This window comes from Anabrus simplex, chromosome 11, assembly GCF_040414725.1.
Source record: "Anabrus simplex isolate iqAnaSimp1 chromosome 11, ASM4041472v1, whole genome shotgun sequence".
NCBI lineage: Eukaryota > Metazoa > Arthropoda > Insecta > Orthoptera > Tettigoniidae > Anabrus > Anabrus simplex.
In genome coordinates, this window is record NC_090275.1 from 58600225 (window position 1) to 58626144 (window position 25920).

Genomic DNA, 25920 nt, shown 5'->3' on the forward strand with positions numbered 1-25920 from the left:
CACGAGTAAGTAAGGCTATTAAGATGTTCTATAAACATAGAACCTCGATGCCAAAACATCTTATTCAGTACTTACCGCCAGGATTTTTATCTACGTACGCTGCCCCTTACGTACATGATTTTTGGGACATCCTTCCTCTACACTGTAAGATGTCAATCGATGTAGCTATATGCAGAACCTGTCAACGTCATTACAAGCATCGAGGGAAAAATTGTGATGATGATTGGGGTGGACCAAATCCGAGGATTGAACACTGTACACAGTGTATGGATGAACGTTTCCCAGTACCTGATAACGATGATTCAGAAAAGGAATAAACCACATGAATAACAACAAGGTAAGAACTGCATTATCTTCTTTGTAAAGCGTAACATACTTAGTATAATATATTTTTAAATGTTGTGTTTAATTTGAATGTTGCAGGAGGCATTACAATTTCAGAAGCATGCTACCTCTTCGCACAACGTTGTTAAGAAGCATAGCAACCTTGTCAGCACCAAAACGAACACTGTTGTAGCACATTGTAAATAAATATTTGATTCCATTCAAAATGTTGTACTTATTGCATTCCTTACACCTACTCTAAAAGGTTGAGAAAACGAACAAGTCCAAACATGCACAACTATGATGACGTCATCGCTGCAACACGTGCACACTCTTACCTTCGCGATGCATGTTTAAACTTGTTCGATAGAGATATATCTGAACAGAGGAGGAAGAGGAGAAGGCATAACAGCCTATGTATAGCCGCCAGCTTGTGCAGTAGCCTCTAAGCTAGCTTTCTCCGTAAGAGTCTGTGTATAGCCGCCATCTTGCGTAATCGCCCCTCGCCGGCATCTCTAACAGCACCTTGGTTTAAAAACTAAGATAATAGTATACTCAGAAGGGGAGCTCGGTAAGTATGTTGAGAAGGGCAGCTTGCTATAAGATCGTAGTAAGTTGTAAAGGGGAGCTTGCTTGCTTGCGGCGTCGCTAAGTTCCGCGCTATAAAGTTTACTTCCGTCAAGATAGCCGTAAGCCATGTGCATGTAGTTAAAGATAACGGCTGACAGCTGTAAAAAAGCACGTAGAATTTCAAATTGCCCGCCACCACGTGCCTAAGGATGAGGTTTAGTGCTGTTAAGATAGCAGCACGATGCGTTGTTGTTTAAAGGTGGCGGATAACAGCTGTCAAAAAAGCACGTGGATTTTTCAAATTGCCCGCCACCACGTTCCTACGAATGAGTTTTGGTGCCGTAAAGATTGCAGCACGGTGCTCTGTTGGTTAAAGATGGCAGCTGTCAAAAAGCTTGTGGCTTTGTTTACAAACAAGAGCACATGGAATTTCAAATTGCCCGCAGTGCCGAAAAGATGGCAGCACGGTGCTCTGTTGATTAAAGCTGTCAGCTGTCAAAAAGCACGTGGCTTTGTTTACAAACAAGAGCACGTGGAATTTCAAATTTCCCGCAGTGCCGTAAAGATGGCAGCACGGTGCTCTGTTGAGTAATGATGGCCGCTGACAGCTGTCAAAAAAGCATATGCAATTTCAAATTGCCCGCTACCACATATGAAAGGTAGTACCTATGAAGTTTAGTAGCGTAAGGATGGCAGCACTGAGGTTAGCGATGCCTTCTTGTTTAAAGATGACAGCTGTCAAAAGCACATGGCTTTGTTTACAAACAAGAGCACGTATAATTTTTGAAATTGCCCGCCACTACATGCGAAAGGTGGCACCAATAATGTTTAGTGTCGTTAAGATGGCAGCACTGAGGTTAGCGATGCAAGATGGCGGATGACAGCTGTCAAAAAAGCATATGGCTTTGTTTACAAACTAGAGCCCGTGGATTTTTTCAAATTGCCCGCCACTACAAGATGGCAGCACTGAGGTTAGCGATGCAAGATGGCGGATGACAGTTGTCAAAAAGCAAGTGGAATTTTTCTAATTGCCCGCCACCACGTGCGTAAGGATGAGGTTTAGCCCTGTCAAGATGGCGGCACTGAGGTTAGCGATGCGTTGTTGTTGAGGATTAGTGCCGCTAAGATGACAGGACTGAGGTTAGCGATACGTTGTTGTTTAAAGATGGCGGGTGGCAGCTGTCAAAAAAGCACGTGACTTTGATTACAAATTCAAATTTCGCGCCAAGATTCAAATATCCTGCAAAAATTCGAATCTCCCACCAAAATTCAATTTTCCCGCGCTATGATGTCAGCATCACGTGACCCGCTCCGCGGCCTCTGATTGGACCGCCGTGGGAGCCCCACAGCTCCCCTACTAACGTGGATCAGCCGAACTCTTCGAAAAATCTAATAACGCCAAGCCAAACAACAATCAACCACGAGTAGTTTTTAGTTCTTCAGTCTAATAAAATAAAGCACATTAAATACTAAAGCGAGCAACATGATGGCGAAATCTCTTCTTTTCTTAATCTTCCATTGTAATTTGATTACCGGCGTACTGTTCGTAGTCAGTTTCTGGAAATCTTAGGCCTACATCGATATTTACAGGTTGTGTTGAACTCGAAAATATTTTTTCGAATACAAGTATCGATTCTCAAATGTTCGCGAATGCATGGTATTTAATTCTGCCCGTCACTAATCACAATCAAATTGGAAAGAGAAAAAATAAGATGAAAACTTCAGAAATTACGATTGTTCGTGACCTTGAGCTCAACTGGAAACCGTGCTCGCTGCACAAGTCGGTACGACTGGGAAATGATTAAACTTTTTAAATTAAACGTGGGCAAATAAAACGACTGCTGTTTTTATGACATTTTAACACAAAAACGTAAAATTCCCAGTCTTACATAAGAACCGAAACAGTAACAGGCAACCCCAAGACCTCCTATGGCTTTACGTATGTAAGTTGCAATATCTGTTCTGGTCTCGATAACATAATTGTATACGATAAATTAGATTTGTGTTAAGGAGCAGATTCGAATCCTGCCTGGAAGTCCAGTGACTATACAGTGCCCTGAGGGAAGTGCCGAAAACCTGTTCGGCGATACAATCGAAAAAAGTAAAAATATAAACATCTAACCCTGGACATAACGTGGACGTTTTTCAAGTACGGACTAAACTCGTTCCGTCTTCAAGTAGAGCTGTCGAAATATGTTCTGTCTTCTTCCAATCGTCGTGGCCACTCTCTGCTTTAATTTCCGAGGATTCTCTAAACAATACCACCCGAATGCTATGCTAAGATGGCCCCTTATGCAAATTCACCGCCGGTCGTTTCTCCAGTACGGTACTTGTCCTAATTATCGCAATAACGAGGCATTAACGCCAAGATCTCTAAGTATGCCGTAGAAGTCTTTTCGTGAAATATAGTTTCTTGAAAAACGCTTGTTCGATGATTTAGCGTTGATGGGGCTGAAATTCCTGGGCAGTTGATCCGGGAAATCGTTTCTTCGAGGAACGGATAATGCTGGATTTTTACAACGTGATTTAATTAGGATGCTCGCGGGAACACGTAATTTGAACGAATAATCAGGGAAAACGTACTTTTCGGGAACTGATAATCGAGGTTCCACTGTATATTTCTTCTCTTCAGAAAAGGGAAGCAGACATCAATGTAGCAACTACAGGGGAATCACACTCCTGTCTCGTGGAGGAAATTATTGATAAACGGCTCAGGAACATCATTGAACCTCAGCTAGAAGAAGAACAATGTGGATTTAGGGGTGATAGGACAACCACTAACCTCATCTTTGCTGTTAGGATGATTATAGAGAAATACTGAGAGAAAGGAAGAGATATCATCTTTGTCCTCATGGATCTTGAAATGGCTTATGCCAGCGTGCCTAGGGACAAGATATGGGATTGTATTATCAAGAAGAAACGTTCCAGGCTTTCTTGTCATAAAAGTGAAAATGCTGTATACCCATTGTCAGAGCTGTGTCCAAATAGGGAGCGGATATCGAGATTGGTTTTCTGCTTCTAAGGGAATGCAACAAGACAGTGCATTGTTGCCACTATTCATTTCTGTAATGCACGAAGTCATAAAGAGGGCGAAACAACAGTGTGTCGGTACTGATTTCAAGGCATTGGCTTTCGCAGACGATGTGGTGATTTAGGATTGCACATAGGATGAAGTTCAGCAGATAGTAGATGCCTGGAACAACCAATTTAAGGAGTTTGGCCTAACAATTAGCCCTACGAAGACGGTAGCCCTGAAGGTTAGCAGGCAAGGAAGTAGGCCTATGTATATAATGCTGGATGGAAAGAAGGTAGCAGAAGTTGATTATAAAGTTCCAATACCTTGGCAGCATCGAAACTCGAGATGCTTGCTCAGTTTCCAGGCTGCGGAAATGAAATTCCTGAGATCAGTGCTGCAGAAAACGAGACAAGATGAGATCCGGAAAGAAAAGGTCCGCGCAAGGTACGTAGAATATTTACTTACTCTAACTACCTTGGGTCCGCGAAGACATCCAAGTGAAACCACTCAACGAAATTGTAGCGACATCAAGAGTGAGATGGTTTCGTCATTTGAAGAGGATGGATCTGAAGAGGGTAGCGCGAAAATGGTTTGACAAACATCTGGGGCAAAAGCGACCTAGGGGCAGCCCAGTGACATGATGGATCTCCCAAATAAAATATGATTCTCAAGGAAGAGAAGTGGAATTATGTAAAGTTGCAGAAGGAGTGTACTTGCATAAACATAAGTCGAGAGCGCTGTTGCACTGCACCAAGGAAACTGGAGACAGTTAAATGATGATGATGATGTTGATGAGTACAAGGGCCTCATGGAGGGATGTATCTCCTTTATCCCTCCCCTTACCTAGGCCATACATCACTGCTATGTATAGTTATAGAAAATTAATTCTAACATGAAAATACAGTAAAGCATTTCAGGACCCATATCGATATAACATATTTTCTTCTTCTACGTGCGAGGATTGTGTCCTGAAAGTTTCGTCGTACTTTATTACACACAGTATATAACCCGTGTGATATTAATTTAATACGAAATAACTGTTATGTTCTTGCTGTTTCACCATCTTCATTATGACTACCGTAATGACCTTATCAAGTCCCACTGGGGATTATAGTGAACATATGTCAAATATCCGAAGAGATACATTCTCATTTTTTTGATCTCGGACGATCCTGGTTGAGATTTTCACCTCAAAAAATAATGTGGGATTGGGAAGGGCATCCGGCCAAAACTATAATGAGCCTATGTGGCTCTAGCGACCCCCAAAACGCCTGGGGTAAGCAGAAGAAAGAACATTTATTTCGTCTAAATCCTCGACTAAAGTAAAGAATGTGAGTGTTTTTAAGTTAAATGCTTAGAAGGATTAATAACACCATTGTAAAGAAGAATCACCATCGCCGAATCCAGGGGAACTAACTGTTTCGTGACAGACCACCCTTTTTGGGTTGAAAATTTCCACGTGTTGGTGACACTGAATAGGCCCTGCGCGGATACACAAAATAGTATCCGCATCCGTCGAAATTGTAAATATTTAACTACAGTCTATTACACCCAAGGTAATGAAACGGATAGATCTTTTTTTTTTTTTTTGCTTTACGTCACATCGACACAAATAGGTCTTATGGCGACGATGGGACAGGGAAGGGCTAGGAGTGGGAAGGAAGCGGCCATGGCCTTAATTAAGGTACAGCCCCAGCATTTGCCTGGTGTGAAAATGGGGAACCACGGAAAACCATCTTCAGGGCTGCCGACAGTGGGGTTCGAACCTAGTATCTCCCGAATACTGGATACTGACCGCACTTAGGCGACTGCAGCTATCGAGCTCGGTGATAGATCTGTTAACATAATAAAATAAGCTTGATACCTGGCACCTGAACCACTACAGTCACAGGTTCAGGAGGGATTTTCTCTTGCGACAACCACCGACGTACCTATTGAACTTTATTCCTTCCTTTCACTACTTGCGGGCAGGAGCCTGTTAAGCTTAGGTCAGACTTACGGCATGGTCTCAAAGCTCTTATCACCATTCTCCCTTACCATTGTTAAGGGTTGCCCAACCACAAGCAAAAATAAGGGTACACCTGAGTGAAAATCAATAAACTTCATTATTCGGAAATTATCAGCAAAATTATCGGTACTGGCAGTGCCACGACGTTTGCATCCGCCAAGACACTAATTCGCGGATATCCGCATCCGTGTAGGGCACTAACTATAGGCTACTGACAACGGCGGCGAGATTAGCTAAGTAGCTTAGCTGCTGGCTTCCCACCCAGAAGTCTGAGGTTAGAATCTTGGTCGAGATTTTAATCTTAAAAATCACGTGGCGTCAAAACCTCCGGCCAAAACCAGAATGAGGCTGGGTGGCTGCAGCGACCCAAGCTGGGATAAGCTGAAAAAAGTTAAGCTACTGGTCGTAATGTTAATTTAACAATAAATAAATCTTATTGCTGTTTCACAGTCTTCAGTATGCCTATCGTACTGACCCTATCATTTTCCACTGGGGATTAGAGCGAACATCTATCAAACAACCCAAGGGACAATAAATTCTCATATTTTTTTTGATTCTTCATCCCCAGAAGTTTTACAGCACTGTTTTCCATTTAATGGGAATTTCCCCAAAATATAAATTTCTCGTCCTGATCTAAAACATGAAACTCAACCATTCCTCTGTTTCGCCGTCGCCGTCTTAGCACTCCACCATCTTTACTCCTCACTGGGTGCTTATTTTCGAAATGCCGTGTTGTTGTGTTAAAAATTGCTTAAATCGCTCCAAAAAAGGCTATCGACTTTTTCGCATTCCCCAAGGGGAAGGAAATCACGAGAGAAGACATTTATGGATACAAAACATAGGTAGAGAAGATCTTCCTGATCGATCCTATGTTTGTCAGATAAGAATGTTTCACATTAATTTATACAAAGTTATTAGCGTTGAGAGTGAGTGATCGCGACTTGGACATACCGGTACTACATTTTAGTTTTCATTAAGATTCACCCTTATAAGTACTGTATTCATAGCAAGAGATCGAAATAACCTTCTGGCCTTGGGGGGTGGGAATGTATGTATTGTAGGACTCGATGTAAACAGCAAAGAATACGTAAAAAGACAACCAGACGAAACAGTTGTACAAGAGTAGTGAGGTATGAAATTGTAACATTCCCAGTTGTGAAAATATGCCTGGTTGTACTGTACCAAACTGTTCTAATAGTTCCCACAAAGGCTACAAACTGTATCACTTTCCGAGTGACGTTGAGAGAAATCGTGTATGGGTGCTAAACTGCGGTAGAGAGCCAGGATGGAAAGCAACCAGACATACGTGCATATGTGAGGTATGCCCCTATAGCTGCTAGCAGTTTTATGATTGGTTGTTGGATTTCTGTGTTTATGTTCTCACTGTGTGTTTTGCCATTGAGGTTATGTTTATTCTCGTAATCGGACGTTATTGTTCTATTATTAATTATTGCAGGCTCTCGTTGCCACTGGGCGAGAAGTCGCATTAGAATAATTCGATCTAGAGGGTCACATCAGTTAATTGTAGCTCTTATTATTAAGTTATTAGTATTTGCGTACTGCAATGGACGACAGGTTTATGGAAAACATTAAACACGACTCGACTAGGGTAGTCACATCTCATGTATATCATGAAATGTTGCAGGAATGAGAAAAGCGGCCGCTCACGAATTCTGTTGGTTATGTTCCAGGTTATGGCGACCATGACACCCCTATCTGAGGCTTTATTTACAAGTTACCTATGCTTAGATGTAGGCCTACGTTTTCATCTCTGTCTATATATAACGGCCCTGTCCTTTGATGAAGTCTTGTGCTTGTTCTCTCTTAAGTACATATAAGGACTTATTACCCAATTGGTTAGCAACCATGATCACCACCTTACCACCAAAGAGTTCAGTCTTCAGTGGCATAGCATAAAAGCATGGTGTGGGTAAACTGGGTTTTGAAAGGCAATGTAGGAGTATTTTTACATATCAATCAATCGATGAGTCAGTCAATCAATCACTATTGATCTGCATTTAGGACAGTTGCCCAGGTGGCCTTTTCTTAAATGATCGCAAAGAAATTGGAAAATTATTGAACATTTCCCTTGGTAAGTTACTCCAATCCCTAACTCCCCTTCCTATAAATGGATATTTGCCCCAATTTGTCCTCTTGAATTCCAACTTTATCTTCATATTGTGATCTTTCCTACTTTTAAAGACACCACTCAGACTTATTCGTCTACTGATGTTCTCCCACACCATCTCTCCACTGACAGCTCGGAACATACCATTTACATATCAGATGTAAGGCTTTTTAGGCGTTTACTCTATTAACCAGCGTTTCGTCTTAGGTCTGACACTAGACTCGTCAGAGTGGGATGTGTCAGACCCTACCCACTGACGCTGGGTGTATGCAGGTGAGCCCATCAGAAGCCCATATATGAGGCACAGTCTGATAACTGCATACGGGAGATAAATCTCCATAATGGAATTATTGCCCGCCTAGCAATTCCGAATGGAAAATTCTAAATTCCCTCCCTCCTTCCCTTCCTTCCATCTTTCAGTGATTTGTTGACTTGTTCTTTTTCACTCAAAAGAATTCCATCACCACTTTTTATAGCCCAAGCCCATGGTTTAAATTTCTCTTAACTTTGATGAAGGGATCGCTGATTTGATTTTGACAATAGTAACTTTCAATCTGATCACACATTTGATGGATTTGCTGTGGTCTATCTTGTCTACATTTCTCTTGTATTTCACGATTTTGTGAACTGTATTTCAATCTGTTCTCTTCAGTCTGAGCAGCTGTAGGTTTTATTTTCTTTCTTCATTCAACTTCAGCGTTTTCTTTAACAACCAAGGTTTTCTGTTTTTAACAGGTGTACTGAAAATGTCATCAGGTTTCTTGCACAGAACTTACAGAATTGTTCAAAATATTGTGTAATTTTTGCCAGATTTTTATTTATTTACCAACGCTATTAATGAAATCTGTATTAATATGGTGCTTTGCTTGTTTCTTCACTACTCTCAGTTTGAGGCATAACTGAATGAAGAAGAGTACATGGTTTGATCCACAGTCTGTTTCAGGATAGGTCTTGCAGTTCAGTATTGAGTATTTTCATTGTCTTTTCACTGATGTGTAGTCTGTCTGGTTCTGAACACCATCACCAGGTGATATCCATGTTATTAGATGTCTGGGATAATGTTGAAACGGACTGTTGGCTACAACCAAATCATTGCCAACACAGAATTATAATGGACAATCTCCTGTATCATTTCTTGCACGTAGCCCATGACAACCAGTGTTTGGTCTGAGATGACCATTGTTACTGCTATCACCAGTTTTGGCATTGAAATCCCCTTGGACTATTACAATTTCCCTTCCTGGTCTGTTTCTTGTGAGAACTTCTGACAGTCCATAATATTCTTGAATTTCTTCATCAGGTGATTCAGAAGATGGCAAGTAGACTTACATTATATTTACCTTGCACAGATTTCATTACATCACAATCATTTTCATTTCCAGTTTCCCGAGTCGGGTTGTGAATCAAGGACCTCCATCGCTGCCTGTCTCTCCACCACACTTCTCCATTTTTTAAGTGCATCTTCTGGATTTCCTCCCCTCTTCTCTATGCACTCCCACACTGAATCTGTCCACCACTTTCGGGGTCTTCCTTGTGGTCTCTTTCCTGTTAACTTCTCTGAAAAAGCTGTTTTTGGCACTCTCTCTTCTCCCATTCTCATCATATGCCCATACCACTTAAGCTTTGTTGTGTCTATCCTGTCTTGAAGTTTCAAGATTCCTGTCCTTTTCCTTATCTCTTCATTTCTAATTCTATCCTTTCTGGTCTTGCCCTCGATACCTCTTAGGAATTTCATCTCCACTTAGGGTTGCCAGATTTCCAGATGGCAAATAAGGAACAGTCGCTGGATTTCAGATAGCAAATAAGGAACACTTCCATTTCACTGCCATATAGTGCTAAATTATGGCACCATAGTCGTGATTAAGAGAAAAAGAGCAGGGTTATACTAACAAGTAAATACCGGTAATAATATAACAGCGTCAGCATGAAATATATAGGTACTTAAACTAATAACGCGTTAGTCTTTACATTGACCGAGCTCGATAGCTGCATTCGCTTGATTGCAGCCAGTATCCAGTATTCGAGAGATAGTGGGTTCGAACCCCACTATCGGCAGCCCTGAAGATGGTTTTCCGTGGTTTCCCATTTTCACACCAGGTAACTGCTGGGGCTGTACCCTAATTAAGGCCACGGCTGCTTCCTTCCCAGTCCTAGCCCTTTCCTGTCCCATCATCGCTATAAGACCTATCTGTGTCGCTGCGACGTAAAGCCAATAGCAAAAAAAAAAAAAAAAAAAAGTCTTTACATTGAAATGAACATTTCACAAGTACTTGTCATTTGAAGGAGCAATTTGTAACAGTTTCTTATTCAACAAAACTTTCTTGAGAAATTCCTTACAATTCTCATCATAGTTGAAGTACACAAGAACTCCATTTTTTATTAAATCTACTGAGCATCTGTTTCTGTCATCTCTCTATTTCCATTACAGAAAACACTCTTTCAGTATAAGCATTCGATGGAAATATATGTAAGACAACGATCAAAATGTTCTTCTGTTTTTCTGGGCCAATTAAACCGCTGATATATAAAATGGAGGAGACTCGTGCTCTACATGCCCGCTAGAGGCGCTGTTCTCAACTGTGATGGCTGATCATTGGTTAGGTCAGCATACAGAATATTTTGATCATAACCGTGCACTTTTTTTATACTATACTATTGTCTAAACGATGATATTTTTAAAAACGGAACATTGGGCGTACGGTTTAAAGGGTGCACCGTACGCGGTACAAAATGAGAAAAAAACGTATTGTTCCGGGCAAAACCGTACATCTGGCAACCCTATATCTACTGCCTGTATTCTACTCTCTTCTGATTTTTTGTAGTCCACAATCCAGCTGCATAGGTTAGTATGGGTTCATAATAGGTTGAATATAATACTTTCCTACATTTCTTTGGGATATCTTGGTTCCACAAAATACCCCTTATACTCTGGTAGATGCTGTTTGCTTGTTGTATTCTTTTCCAATTTCCTTGGTAATCTTTCCATCTGTGATCACACTTCCCTAGTACTTGAAACTTTTAACCACTTCCAGAATTTTACCATTCAGTTTTATCTTACCTCTTCCTTCTCTCCTTCCCCTTGTCATCACTATTGTTTTACTTCTCTCTGTGCTTACTTTCATCCCAAATTTTTCTCTCTCTTGATTCCATACATCTACTTGTTTTTGCACTTCCATTTCATCCTCACCCCATATCACTATATCATCTGCAAACAACACGACTTTCGTTCCTTGTCTTCCCAATCTCTGTTTAATGGTCTTATGAATTTCATCTATGACTGTGATGAATAGCATGGGAGATAGTACACTTCCCTGTTGGAGAGCAGTTTCAACTTTAAACCATTTTATTTTTCCTATACTAGTCTTCACACTACTAACACAATTTTTGTACATAGCTTTTATCATTTGCACTTCCACTCTGTTAACTTGTCTTTTTCCTTAATGTGACCCATACCAATTGTCTGGGCACACTGTCGTACACCTTCTCAATGTCAATAAATGTCATCACTTTGTCTTTTCCAAATTCCCATCTTTTCTCCATCATATGTCTTAATGTAAAGATCAGGTCAATCGTTGATCTGTCTTTCCTAAAATCATAGTGTTCTTCTTCTGTTTCTCCTTCTAGTTTCCTCCTCAATTTTCCTTCCAATACTCTTTCAAATATCTTAGCTACATGGGCAATAAGGGTGATCCCTCTGTAGTTATTGCATTCCTTTTTATAACATTTTTTTAAATATCGGTTGATTTTCTGGCCTCCGAACTAAGATGGTGGTTTAGCAATAAGTTTTTCTTATTTCAGAAGGCTTGTTTTGCTACTATGGTACTATTCTTTTCTTGATTTCTGAAAGGGACCTGTTATAGAGGTGCATTAATTACACTACCCAAGTAGGAGAATTCTGGGACTTGTTCTATCGGTGTGTTATTTAATTTTATGTGTTTTCTACCTGTAGGCTTCTTTTTGTCTACTATCATGAATTTTGTTTTCTTTATATTTATTTTTAGTTTAATTTTTTCTAAGAATTTGTTGAATGTTCTTAGCATCGTACTCATATCCTTTTCAGAATTAGCTAAGATAGCATCATTAATAATAATAATGTTATTTGTTTTACGTCCCACTAACTACTTTTTAAGGTCTTCGGAGACGCCGAGGTGCCGGAATTTAGTCCCGCAGCAGTTCTTTTACGTGCCAGTAAATCTACCGACACGGGGCTGTCGTACTTGAGCACCTTCAAATACCACCGGACTGAGCCAGGATCGAACCTGCCAAGTTGGGGTTAGAAGGCCATTGCCTTAACCGTCTGAGCCACTCAGCCCGGCAGCTAAGACAGCAATATCATCTGTGAAGCGGATACTGTGTACCTGAATACCGTTAAAATTCACACCTTTAGTATGCTCTTTCATTTCTCTAACTGCATTTTCTATGAACAGGTTAAAGAGATGTGGTGATAGTGGGCAGCCTTGTCGTACTCCTCTTATAATTTTTGCTTCTCATGTAGTACCATAAATATTAACTTCTGTGGTTTGAGCTTTATATAGATTCAGACCTGTCTTTCCAATCAAGTTCCATATTCCTCATTACTTGAAAAAGCTATTTTCATTCAGCATTATCAAAGGCTTTTCCGTTTCAATAAATGCTACATAAGTTTTCCTGTTGACTTTATCCTTCTTTCCAAAATTTGACGTAATGCCAAGTTCCTTTTTGTGTTCTAAAACCATATTGATTGTTATCCAATTGTTGTTCTATTTTCCTTTTAATTCTGTCCTTACTGATGATAAGTAAAATCTTAGAAACGTGAGAAAGGATTGCTAATGTTCTATGATAAAGATGTTGATTCCCATTAGGAACCTGAAATATTTGTTCTGAATTGGACCAACTATATTGGTATTATTAATGTTCTATAATTCGAACAATCAGATGCATTTCCATTTTTAGGGAGTGTAATTCCTTGTTCGTAGCATTCAATAATCACTTCGAACAGACCATTTTTCATGGTATCATCACAGTTTCTCAAGAGAGATGCATGAATTGCATCCACACCAGTGGCTTTGTTCTGTTTTAGTTTAGAGAGTGCTGCATTGAACTCTTCTGTAGTGATGGGCGGTCCTTTGTCGACTCCTTGAACTGATTCCACATCCTCTAAATATTCTTCAATATTGACAATGTCTTGTCCATCATATAAGTTTTCAAGGTATTCTTTCCATCGGTCACTTATATTTTCGATTTGAAAGAGTAGTTTTCCGTATTTATTTTTAACCATATTGCTTTTAGTTCTTTTCTTGTAGCCCAGGGATTTTATCTTAAAGTAAGGTTGATCAGAATACCCCTTCTTCAGATAATTTTAGATTTCTCCACTTACTTCTTTCATCCATTTGTCTTTGGCTAGTCGGCATTTCATTGTTATCAAGTTTTTTAATTCTTTGCATTCAAATTGTGTTTTCCTTAATCTGTTCCTCTCTTCAATGAGCTCTGAGGTCATCTATGGTTTACTTGGTTCCCTATGGTGTGCCCTACCGAGGACTTCTGTGGCAGCTATCTCTAAGGCATTTTGTATATCTTCCCATCCTAAGTTACCTTTCTTCACTTTGGTAGCGTCCTTGAATGTTGAAGTTTATTTAGGCACCACTTCTTCTGTCTGAGTGTTTGGAACTTCTTGAATCTGACATCACATAAATCTTACATCAGCATAAATGCCTTTGATTAATTTTAATATACTATCCTTAATCCCAAAGTCCTCCAGTATGGCAAACATCTTTTCTCTCTAGATCTATGAAACATAAACACAACTCTCTATTCCTCTCGCAGCATTTTTCAATTATCTGGCGCATCCTGACAGCCCCTTTGTGGTCTGAAACCACACTGGTTTTCATCCAGCTTCCTTCCAATCACTCATCTCACCCTCCTTTCCAAAATGCCAGTGAACACTTCAAATCAAAATCAAAATCTCTTTATTTGCAAATGAGGTGTTTACCTCGGTGGCAAATGGTACACTAAAATACATTATTGTCAAGCACTGAGTATTAAATTAACAAGAGAATAAAATTTTCCTATAATACAATATTATATAATTTACGCTAACAATTTTTTCTATTAAACACACAGCTCATCCTTAATAAATTTATCTTGTTTACAAAATTCTACTTTGCCTGGTATACTGATCAATGAGATACCTCGATAGTTGTTGCAATCATTCCTGTTCCCTTGTTTATAGGTAGGTGCAATTACTGCCTTTGTCATATCAGAAGGTATCTTACTAACACTCCATGCTAATTTTATCACTCGATGAAGCCATTTCATTCCTACTATATTTCACTATATTTCATCATTTCAGGTCTAATTTCATCTATTCCTGTTGTTTTATAACATTGGAGTGTATTTACCACACTTTCCACTAATTTCATCATCATCATTGTCCTCCTTCCCATGAGCTCAGTTATTCGTGGTGTCACCAGGAAGATTTCCCTTTATGTCAAGAAGATTTTCAAAATATTTCTTCAATCTGTCCAGCGATTCCCTGGAATCTATTATGAGTTCACATAAATTACCTAAACACTATCCATTTCCTTTTCCAATCTCTAAGATTCTTTATTATGGTCTTGAAAGGTTTCCCTGCTGATTGACCTAGCCTTTCCAGATTATCACCAAAATCTTCCCACACCTTCTTTCTGGATTCAACAACTATTTGTTTCTCTCTGTTTCTTTCATCTGCGTACAATTCCCTGCCTACATCAGTCCTTGTTTGGAGCTATTTCTGATATGCCTTCTTTATATATTTACAAGCTGCTCTCACTTCATCATTCCACCATGATGTTCGCTTTTTTCCCATCCTTACACACAATTGTTCCTAGGGATTCCCATGCTGTTTCCACTACAACATCACTGTATACCACCCATTCTCTTTCTATATCCTGAACCCGTTTGTTGTCCACTGTTTCGAACTTTTCACTAATCATATCCATGTACTTCTGTCTAATTTCCTCATCCTGGGGATTTTCTACCCTTATTCATCTGCAGACTGATTTGTCTTTCTCTGTCCTAGGCTAGAGATACTTAGTTTTCTACAGATCAGATAGTGGTGTGCATCATCAAAAAATGCCTGGAAAACCCACATATTTCTAATAGATTTCCTGAATTCAAAGTCGGTTAAGATATAGTCAGTTATGGATCTGGTGCCCCTACCCTCCCCTGTGTAGTGGTGAATAGCCTTACATTTGAAGAACGTATTCATAACTGCTAAAGCCATACTAGCACAGAAATCCAGCAAATGCTTCCCATTCCTATTAGCTTCCATATCTTCCCCACATTTACCAATCCTCCTTTCGTATCCTTCAGTTCTATTCCCAATTCTCGCATCAAAATCATCCCTTAGCATTATCCTATCCTTGCTGCTGACCCTGGCTACGATGTCACTCAATGATTCATAAAAATTGTCAACTTCATCCTCGTCTGCACCCTTACATGGTGAATACACTGAGACAGTTCTCTTCCTAATTCCTCCAACTTCCAAATTTACTCACGTCATTAGCTCATTTACGTGCCTAACACATGTTGTGTGCAGTAATATGAATAGCTCTACCCCACACTCTGCCCTTCCCTTTTTAACACCTGTCAAGTACACTTTGTAATCTCCTATCTCTTCTTTGTTATCGCCCCTTACCCAAATATCATTTACTGTTAACTCATCCAGATGCACCCACCTTGCCATTTCTGCCAGTTCTTTCTTTCTTCCTTCCATAAGCCTCATTAATATTGATAGCTCCCCAGCGAATTCCATTTCATTCGTCAAGTTGTTTCCAAGGAGTCCCTCGCCTGTCAAATGGGAGTGGACTCCATTACTCCCACAGGTCCGAGGCATGCTTGAAACGTTCTGAGTGTGTTCGGTGAAAATTCTGTGAAGCGAAATGCTACTCTTACTTACCCTTAGTCCAAGTGAGGATCTCTCCTGTAACAGGTTAGGGACCCCCAGTGGATGTATAGTCACAGCCCTCGAGCACAAGGAGGTCTATAACTCAGAATATGTCTGAGATGCCCACGCCTATTCCAAAGCAACTCGTATCCCGGCTCTCAGGACCACTTAGTAGGCCACTCAATCATTGTCCGTGGTTCACAAGCTAGGATGTGACTACAGTAACCCACACCATGAACCATTAAATGTAACAAAAGCTTTTCACTAGTTAAATATAAATATCAAATTTAAATATACATAAACCGTACTAATTGTGTTACTTAATAGCGGTTTTTAAAACATATGTATTCTATCCTCCTCTGCGAACCATGTGACCTTGCCGCGGTGGGGAGGCTTGCGTGTCCCAATGATGCAGATAGCCAAGCCGCAGGTGCAACCATATCGGATGGGTATCTGTTGAGAGACCAGACTAACGAATGGTTCATCGAAAGGGGGGTAGCAGCCTTTCGGTAGTTGCAAGGGCGGCAGTCTAGATGATTGACTGATACGGCCTTGTAATAATACTCAACATGGCTTAGCTGTGTTGATACTGCTACACGGCTGAAAGCACGGGAAACTACAGCCGTAACTAACTCCCGAGGACATGCAGCTCTCTCTGTATGAATGATGTACTGATGATGACTTCCTCCCGGGTAAAATATTCCGGAGGTAAACTAGTCCCCCATTCGGATCTCTGCGAGTCGGAGCGTGGAATGTTAGAAGTTTGAATCGTTGTGGTAGGTTAGAGAATACGAAAAGGGAGATGGATAGGCTGAAGTTAGATGTAGTTGGTATAAGTGAAGTACGTTGGCAGGAAGAACAAGATTTTTGGTCAGGCGACTACCGAATTATCAACACAAAATCAAACAGGGGAAATGCAGGAGTTGGTTTAATAATGAATAAGAAAATAGGGCAGCGGGTAAGCTACTACGACCAGCATAGTGAAAGAATTATTGTCATCAAGGTAGACACCAAACCAATGCCCACCACAATAGTGCAGGTCTATATGCCTACTAGTTCAGCGGATGATGAAGAAATCGAAAGAATATATGAAGAGATAGAAGATTTAATACAATATGTAAAAGGTGATGAGAATCTAATTGTGATGGGAGACTGGAATGCAGTGGTAGGCCAAGGAAGAGAAGGTAGTACAGTAGGAGAATTTGGATTGGGACAAAGGAACGAAAGAGGAAGTCGGCTTGAATTCTGCACTGATCATAATTTAGTGCTTGCCAATACTTGGTTCAAACACCACAAACGACGGCTGTATACGTGGACGAGACCTGGAGACATTGGAAGGTATCAAATAGACTTCATTATGATTAGGCAGAGATTCAGAAACCAGGTGTTGGATTGCAAAACTTTCCCAGGAGCAGACGTGGACTCTGACCACAACTTGTTGGTCATGAAATGCCATCTGAAGTTGAAGAAATTGAAGAAAGGAAAGAATGCAAAAAGATGGGATCTAGACAAGTTGAAAGAAAAGAGTGTGAGGGATTGCTTCAAGGAACATGTTGCACAAGGACTAAATGAAAAGGCTGAAGGAAACACTATAGAGGAAGAGTGGAGAGTCATGAAAAATGAAGTCAGTAGGGCTGCTGAAGAAATGTTAGGAAGGAAGAAAAGATCAACTAAGAATCAGTGGATAACTCAGGAGATACTAGACCTGATTGATGAACGACGAAAATACAAGAATGCTGGGATTGAAGAGGGCAGAAACGAATACAGGCGATTAAAGAATGAAGTGGATAGAAAGTGCAAGGTAGCTAAGGAAGAATGGCTGAAGGAGAAGTGCAAGGATGTTGAAGGCTGTATGGTCCTGGGAAAGGTAGATGCTGCATACAGGAAAATCAAGGAAACCTTTGGAGAAAGGAAATCTAGGTGTATGAATATTAAGAGCTCAGATGGAAAGCCACTTCTAGGGAAAGAAGACAAAGCAGAAAGATGGTAGGAGCATATCCAACAGTTGTATGAAGGTAAAGATGTAGATAATTTGGTTCTGGAACATGAAGAGGCTGTTAATGCTGATGAAATGGGAGACCCAATTTTGAGGTCAGAGTTTGACAGAGCTGTGAGTGACCTCAATAGGAACAAGGCACCTGGAATTGATGACATTCCCTCTGAATTACTGACTGCCTTAGGAGAAACCAGCATGGCAAGGTTATTTCATTTAGTGTGCAAGATGTATGAGACAGGAGAAGTTCCATCCGATTTTTGGAGGAATGTTGTTATACCTATTCCCAAGAAAGCCGGTGCTGACAGGTGTGAAAACTACCGCACCATTAGTTTAGTATCTCATGCCTGCAAAATTTTAACACGTATTATTTACAGAAGAATGGAAAAACAAGTTGAAGCTGAGTTGGGAGAAGATCAATTTGGCTTCAGAAGAAATGTAGGAACACGTGAAGCAATCCTGACTTTACGTCTGATCTTAGAGGATCGAATCAAGAAGGACAAACCCACGTACATGGCATTCGTAGATCTAGAAAGGGCATTCGATAATGTTGATTGGACCAAGCTATTTATGATTCTGAAGACGATAGGGATCAGATACCAAGAACGAAGAATTATCTACAATCTGTATAAAAATCAGTCTGCAGTGATAAGAATCGAGGGCTTTGAAAAAGAAGCAGCAATCCAGAAAGGAGTAAGGCAAGGCTGCAGTTTGTCCCCTCTCCTTTTCAATGTTTACATAGAACAGGCAGTAAAGGAAATCAAAGAGAAATTTGGAAAGGGAATCACAGTCCAAGGAGAGGAAATCAAAACCTTGAGATTTGCCGATGATATTGTTATTTTATCTGAGATTGCAGAAGATCTCGAGAAGTTGCTGAATGGTATGGAGGAAGTCTTGGGTAAGGAGTACAAGATGAAAATAAATAAGTCCAAAACAAAAGTAATGGAGTGCAGTCGAACAAAGGCAGGTGGTGCAGGAAATATTAGATTAGGAAATTAAGTCTTAAAGGAAGTAGATGAATATTGTTATTTGGGTAGTAAAATAACTAATGATGGCAGAAGTAAGGAGGACATAAAATGCAGACTAGCACAAGCAAGGAAGAGCTTTCTTAAGAAAAGAAATTTGCTCACTTCAGACATTGATATAGGAATTAGAAAGATGTTTTTGAAGACTCTTGTGGAGCGTGGCATTGTATGGAAGTGAAACATGAACGATAACTAGCTCAGAAAGAAAGAGAATAGAAGCTTTTGAAATGTGGTGTTACGGAAGAATGCTGAAGGTGAGATGGATAGATCGAATCACGAATGAAGAGATACTGAATCAAATTGGTGAGAGGAGATCGATTTGGCTAAATTTGACGAGAAGAAGAGATAGAATGATAGGACACATCTTAAGACACCCAGGACTTGTTCAGTTGGTTTTTGAAGGAAGTGTAGGTGGTAAGAACAGTAGGGGTAGACCAAGGTATGAATGTGACAAGCAGATTAGAGCAGATGTAGGATGCAATAGTTACGTAGAAATGAAAAGGTTAGCACAGGATAGGGTGGCATGGAGAGCTGCATCAAACCAGTCTATGGACTGATGACTCAAACAACAACACATGTATTCTATATTCGTTTAGTATGGTTTATTTCTTTCATCTTCAAGGCATGAGAGCAACAGGAAATTAGCCACAACAATTAATTAATTAATTAATTAATTAATTAATATATTCCGCAATTTGCAGTGCATAACATTGTTTATAAATATTTGAAGTATTTTGATTATGTCTTTATTTTATTTATTAAGTAACTGTACTTACTGCAAAAATTAGACAACATTGGACTACATAAATTATTTAAAACGACAATGATAATTTTATCAGAAAATATGAAGGTATTTAAACAATATTATTGTCTTGTAATCATATCATATAAAAGGAATATACAAACTTATTTTAAATTTAATGCATTAATACTACTACATACTTGATGAACATGACATATTTCACTGATATCTGCAACATGTTTATGTACATTTTTACACTTTAAATGTAACTTAAAACTTTTCAGTCTGTTGAACACACATGTTAAATGTAAGTAATACACTATAACCTACCTGTGAAAAAACAACACATTATTAAACGGAATAAAGGAATAAAAATACACACTCTTTAGTCCTTGTTTAATGTGGGATTCTTTTACAGATACAGTATGTTATAGTGTAATAATCGTATTTAACTTGTTTGTTAGGCAGACTGAAAAGCTTTTAAGTTCCATTTAACTCGACAATGGAAAGTATGGTTTCCTTTTTAACAAAATATTTTACGCTTTGATATTACATTAAAATTTGGGTCTAATTATTAGTATATAGGCCTACCTTAACATCTGGAAGAAAATTAAAGCACAGTGCAATTCCGGAAATATTTAATTACAATATTTTAACGGAAAAGATACGCTGAAGTAATATTTTTTGATAGATAGGATTTGCAATTTAAAGTAATTATTATCTCAGGACGTGTGGAGTTTAAATCGAGCGCCTTGCGATATATTACATACGGCCCTCTAGCGAAGAATGTTATGAACCATTATATTTGCACCTCGCCATATTGAGGCCTTGGTAACCTCATTTTTTATTGTTGTTTGTTAACTATATTTGATTTTCAGTAGGGAATGCCGTGTTGTTGTGTGGTAGAGTGCTACAACAGGGGCGAAAAAAGGTTTCAAGTTATATAGGTTACCTCAAGGTGAGGCGAACGAATAGCGGAGACAAATGTGAATCGACAACATAGGCAGGAAAGACCCTCTACCTCGATATACAGTGGTTTGTCAGGTGAGTTAAACGCATTCTGTGAGCACATTTTTGACTTTTCTAACACTTGTAAAACTGATCCGTTAATTCAAAGTCTAACAACAAACATTTTTATGTTGTTGTCTTAACTCTTGGCGGCGTGTGGGATTTTTCTTTGAATCATCCCATAAATGGTTCATACGCATACGGAGTTTCGGCCCCCGTCTGAAGTCGTAACATGCGCTCGCGAAGTATTTGGTTCGAAACTCAGGTCACGTATGCAGACACTCGTCGCGTACGATCTGCAAGTATAAGTTACTACGTTTATACCTCGTTAGCCAGCTGTTGGTCGAACCCGATTCTTTGTCTGCACTCAATTTATTTAACTTGAGATCACTTACGTGGATTTCTAGGCTTAAAAACTTTCTTCAGCTTCTCTTTTTATTTTATCAAGGACTTCATTATCCAAAATGAAGTCAAGGTTCATATTTCTGGTGTTGGCAATGGAAACAGTCAAACCCGAAGCTTCATTTTCATTATTTGCACAGGTATGCACTGTCACCAAATACATCGTGTAGCTCGGATTACAGTGACTTAGATACAGAGCGCCCAGCTCTGTTCGATATCTGATTGGCTGCGACTGGAGTTGCGCTTGATCCGCCATATTCGTCCCTAACACTGTATGTGTAAACACGTTGTTTTAATGGTCGTAGTTCGCAAAACTGTTGAAAATGCCGGGTTGTTGTGCTTTCGGCTGTGCCAACAGACCGGAGAAAGGATTTATACTGAAGGCTTTTCCCAGGGACCCTATTCGAAGAAAGCAATGGGCTGCCATGGTTAAAAGAGAAGGATGGACTCCTACTGACGCATCGCGTTTATGTGAAGTAAGTCCATGATACTTAATTTTTATAAAGGTAATCTAATAAGTACCTACAATATTGTTGGCTGGAATGACCCAATGTAATTAGAATAACTAACAGGTAGGCCATTCCTGGCAGCTGCGCCTCCATTGGCTGGTGCGCGTGACGTCACATTGAGGATAGCGCTACCGCCGTATTCAATGCATTATGTGTTATATGGTACAGTTCGCTGAATGTTTTTTGAGTTAATCTTGTTAGATATTTTAATTACGCTGCAATTAATTATGAAATACGTAACTCGTGTATCGTTAGAGGACAACATTTATCATTTAAAATTAACACGAAAACACAGCGCCTCAAAACTGTAGCTGCAGCGATACACATATAATACGCTCTCAACAGCGATTGCGAAAATGAGAAAATAATAATTTATGAACCAAGTACTCGAACTAATGAGCATATTCATGAGGTAAACACTGAATTCAACACTTTTTAACTTAAAATAAAGGACAATTTGTATCCAACTTATTCGGGAGATAGAGGGTTCGAACCCCACTGTCGGCCGTCTTGGAGGTGGTTTGCCGTGGTTTCCCATTTTCACACGAGGCAAATGCTGGGTCTGTACGTTAAAAGGCCAAGGCCACTACCCACTCCTAGCCCTTTCCTCTCCCATCGTGCCTTATCCTTTTAGAGACCCAAGGCCACATTTTTTTGAGAAAAATTGTTAATACCAGTACTTCTAAACCTAAGTGTTTACAATCTAAAAGAAACAAAATCTCAAAGAAAATAAAAAATTTCACCCGTGATTTCCGTCACAGGGCATATATCGTACACTGGGTCGCTTTGATGACTATAACTTGTTCTAAAGTTTGGAGATTTTAAGAAATGAAACATTATGATTTGTGCAATAATTATGCTATTTAATGAAATAATAATGTTTATACTCATTTTCATACATTAGAGAAGATATTGAGATACACATTCTTAAGAAATTTTGCAAATTGAGAAAAAAGTTATTGTCTGAATACAATAAATTTACTGGAAAATAGTCGTTTTACAAAACCCACTCCCTATACGAAATGAAACCAGATTATTTGGTGTGAAAATTATAATAACAGTTACCTTCAGCTGTGAAACACAAGAACACCAGGCATTTTGTGCATCACACAAAGGTAAGCGAACTGCATCCTGGATTTCTGCACCTAGATCTTGTCTTGACACTCATCATTTCAGGCAAATGTACTGCATTCTGCACTTGTGCAACAAGTTGTAGCAGAGGCTTTGTATATTTTCTTTTCTCTTTTGGGCCTCCTTCTTCTACTTCTACACTTTCATTCCTTTCCTCTTCTTCCGTTTCTTCTTCACTTTGAAATAAATCAAATTATCTGCGATGTCAAGCTTAAACAGAAAATATGATAGTATATCCTTTTTAGTCCATTTATATTCTATAGCTGCTTGCCGGTATTGTATCCATGCTGCTGCATTGGCAAAGTTGAAGAAGTGATGGAATGCCCTCACTGTCTATACGAAAATGGGGGGTGTCGATTTTTCATTCTGTATTTACTCTGAACATGGTCACGTAGGTCGACACCCCCCATGTCAGAATTGTAAACCTTCACCATGCATGGACAATCAATCTGCTTTTAGGCATTAACCTTCTTTTTGACCACCTCTTACATTTCTCTATTGCATGGAGCCATATTCACTTGAGGCTAAATATATTGGTTTATTGTCATAGCATTTGATGACACATAATTTATCATCATCTCTCACTACCTGGTCAAAACTCTCTCTATCCTTCCTTTTCAACTTGCTGTCCCTTTTAAATTCAATATTCCTGGGAATTCTGCTTTGTATTATGCGTCCAGGTGCTAAAATAGTTCTATGAGTCATCAGATAATCCACCGGGGTACTGATGTGAAATAGCGATCCATACAAATTGAAGAAGAAGAAGAAAATGGCAAAGTATCGGCTAGCTTCAGAACTACTCTACCACCTATTCCTAGTTTTCCTGGAACTGGAACTTTCTCGGAAATAATTTCTGTCCCTTTCCCTTGATACAGTAAAAAATCTAAAGGAAGCCCAGTAAAGTTGCCGTTACGAAATTGTTCAAGCCCACAGGTTCTGGTTTCCCTCGTACATACTGTTTCATTTTCACAGCCCCATGGAATGGAATCATTTGTTCAATGATAGACACATTTTTAGGCCTAGGGTGCTGAAGGGAACCATTTCTTGTATGATCCACCATAGGTCTGACTTTCCAAAACTACCGGGCGAGTTGGCTGTGAGCTTGCATCCGGGAGATAGTGGGTTCAAACCCCACTGTCGGCAGCCCTGAAGGTGGTTTTCTGTGGTTTCCCATTTTCACACCAGGCAAATGCTGCGGCTGTACCTTAATGAAGACTACGGCCGCGTCCTTCCCACTCCTAGGCCTTTTCTATCCCATCGTCGCTATAAGACCTATCTGTGTTGGTGCGACGTAAAGCAAATAACTTTTCACAATTTATCTGTTTACATGGCATCAGATACAGCTGAATCGTCAAGAATTTTGAGATTGTAACGCAAAGTATAAAACCTATTCCTGGAAATGTTAAATGCTATCATTGGATGTGCAAAGTTTTGGATATCCGAGCAAGGATGTGACAATGCCAGTTTCTAACACAAACTTTCTATTTGTAAATTTTGCCATGTCTTCAAAGAAATCATTGTTCAAGAAGTGACTGAAATATTCAAAAGGCTTTTTCACATCATATATTGTGGTAGGTGTAGGAACTTTATCGTCTTGTGGTGTTCCAGGAAAGCTGTAAGCATGAAAATCAAAGTGATTTAACTTACTGAAAAACTAACTAGTTATTTACAAAGATGTCTAAAATATCTATCATAGCTATATGTTTTTTTTGTTTTTTTACTGTAACTTACTTATTTTTGTGTTGCCAACGTTGAGCTGGATCTCTGCGCGATTGTGTGTTTGCTACTGATGAATCTGTTTCTCCTTCTTCCAAAAGGGAATCATCTCCTTGTAGATTTGGATTAGGAATTGGAGTTTGTATATCATCCTCTTCGTCTCCATTTTCAAATTCATCGTCCAAAGTTTCTGGATCAATCACATCAAGAAGTTCAGTAATTCGCTCCTCACGCAAGGCTAAAAAAATAAAGAGATTTGTAACTAAAAAGTGCCACACTTTTGTAAACGACTTGTAATCACATCACTACCCTCCTAATACGTAATGGTATACAGTAAGAAGAGAAAGGAATCTGATTCATTCAGTAATATCACTACTAAATTTACAAATAAGTCAAAACGTAACCTAAGCCTCCATCTGTGTGGATTGTTGTGGAAAGTACCCAATGTATCAGATTTGTTACACAATACATTCACTGTAATTACAACTTATTCTTTACATGTAATTAATCTCATAATGGAACTGTATTGAGGATAATATATTAAAATTATAAAATTCTTTTATTAACAACCACCTACTCAATACAATATAATTGTATTGTAGTGATATAATATATTGTATTGAGTAGGTGGTTGTTAATAAAAGAATTTTATAATTTTAATAACTTATTCTTTGCTAATTAAAGTTGTATATTGATAAAGAACTGTTACACAGTTGTTAATTTACACTAATCAAACTTAAAATTCATAAAATGATAATAAAGGTTTGTATAAACCTCTTCTTTGCAAGTCCATGTCATGCAGGTTCGAGAACGTGATGTTTGGCACTCTCCTGCGATCTATCGGCAAGAGCGATAACAAAAACCAAATTACTGGGGAGTAGCTGCATGCTTGCTGGTCCTGATACAATGGGTGCTCGATTCAAAACTTCTACAGGCTCCGAGCAAAAGCTTGGAAACCAAATGTATCGTATATCGTCCCCACTATGGGAAACTAGCGAAAGTGAAAAACTAGGGAATCTTTAGTTCTGAAATTTTGGTCTAGATTTTATTTTATTATTTATTATTCATGTTTGTGGGTTACTGTAGTCACGTCCTAGTTCGTGAACCATGGGCAACGGCTGAGTGGCCTAGTAAGTGGTCCTGAGAGTCGGGATACCAGTTGCTATGGAATGGGAGTGGGCATCTCGGACATATTCTGAGTCGTGGCCCTCCTTGTGCTCAGGCGGCCAGGACTACACAATTCACCGGTGGTCCATAACCCATTAGAGGAGAGATCCTCACTTGGACTATGTGCAAGTAGGGCAGCATCCTGCTTCATGAATTTACCGAGCTCAGAACACTTTAAGCAAGCCTCGGACCTATGGGAGTAATGGAGTCCCACTCCCATTTGACAGGCGAGGGACTCCTTGGAAGCAACTTGGCGAACGAAATGGAATTCGATGGGG

The 25920-nt window shown here is 39.5% G+C and overlaps 1 protein-coding gene across 6 annotated transcripts in view; it reads left to right on the forward strand.

Annotated features, from left to right (window-relative positions):
- The first annotated feature begins 6835 nt into the window (after positions 1-6835).
- Positions 6836-25920, forward strand: part of LOC136883556 (uncharacterized) — a 135836-nt gene continuing 116751 nt past the window's right edge. For 2 of the 6 annotated variants that reach the window (XM_067155932.2, XM_067155936.2), the window contains exon 1: positions 6836-7237. In XM_067155932.2, the coding sequence (XP_067012033.2) occupies positions 7082-7237 (156 nt within the window). In that variant the 5' untranslated portion in view covers positions 6836-7081. Of the gene's footprint in view, positions 7238-20571; positions 20754-21401; positions 21596-25920 lie in introns of those variants that run through there. The other 4 variants (XM_067155934.2, XM_067155933.2, XM_067155937.2 and 1 more) reach the window with 4 other exon arrangements.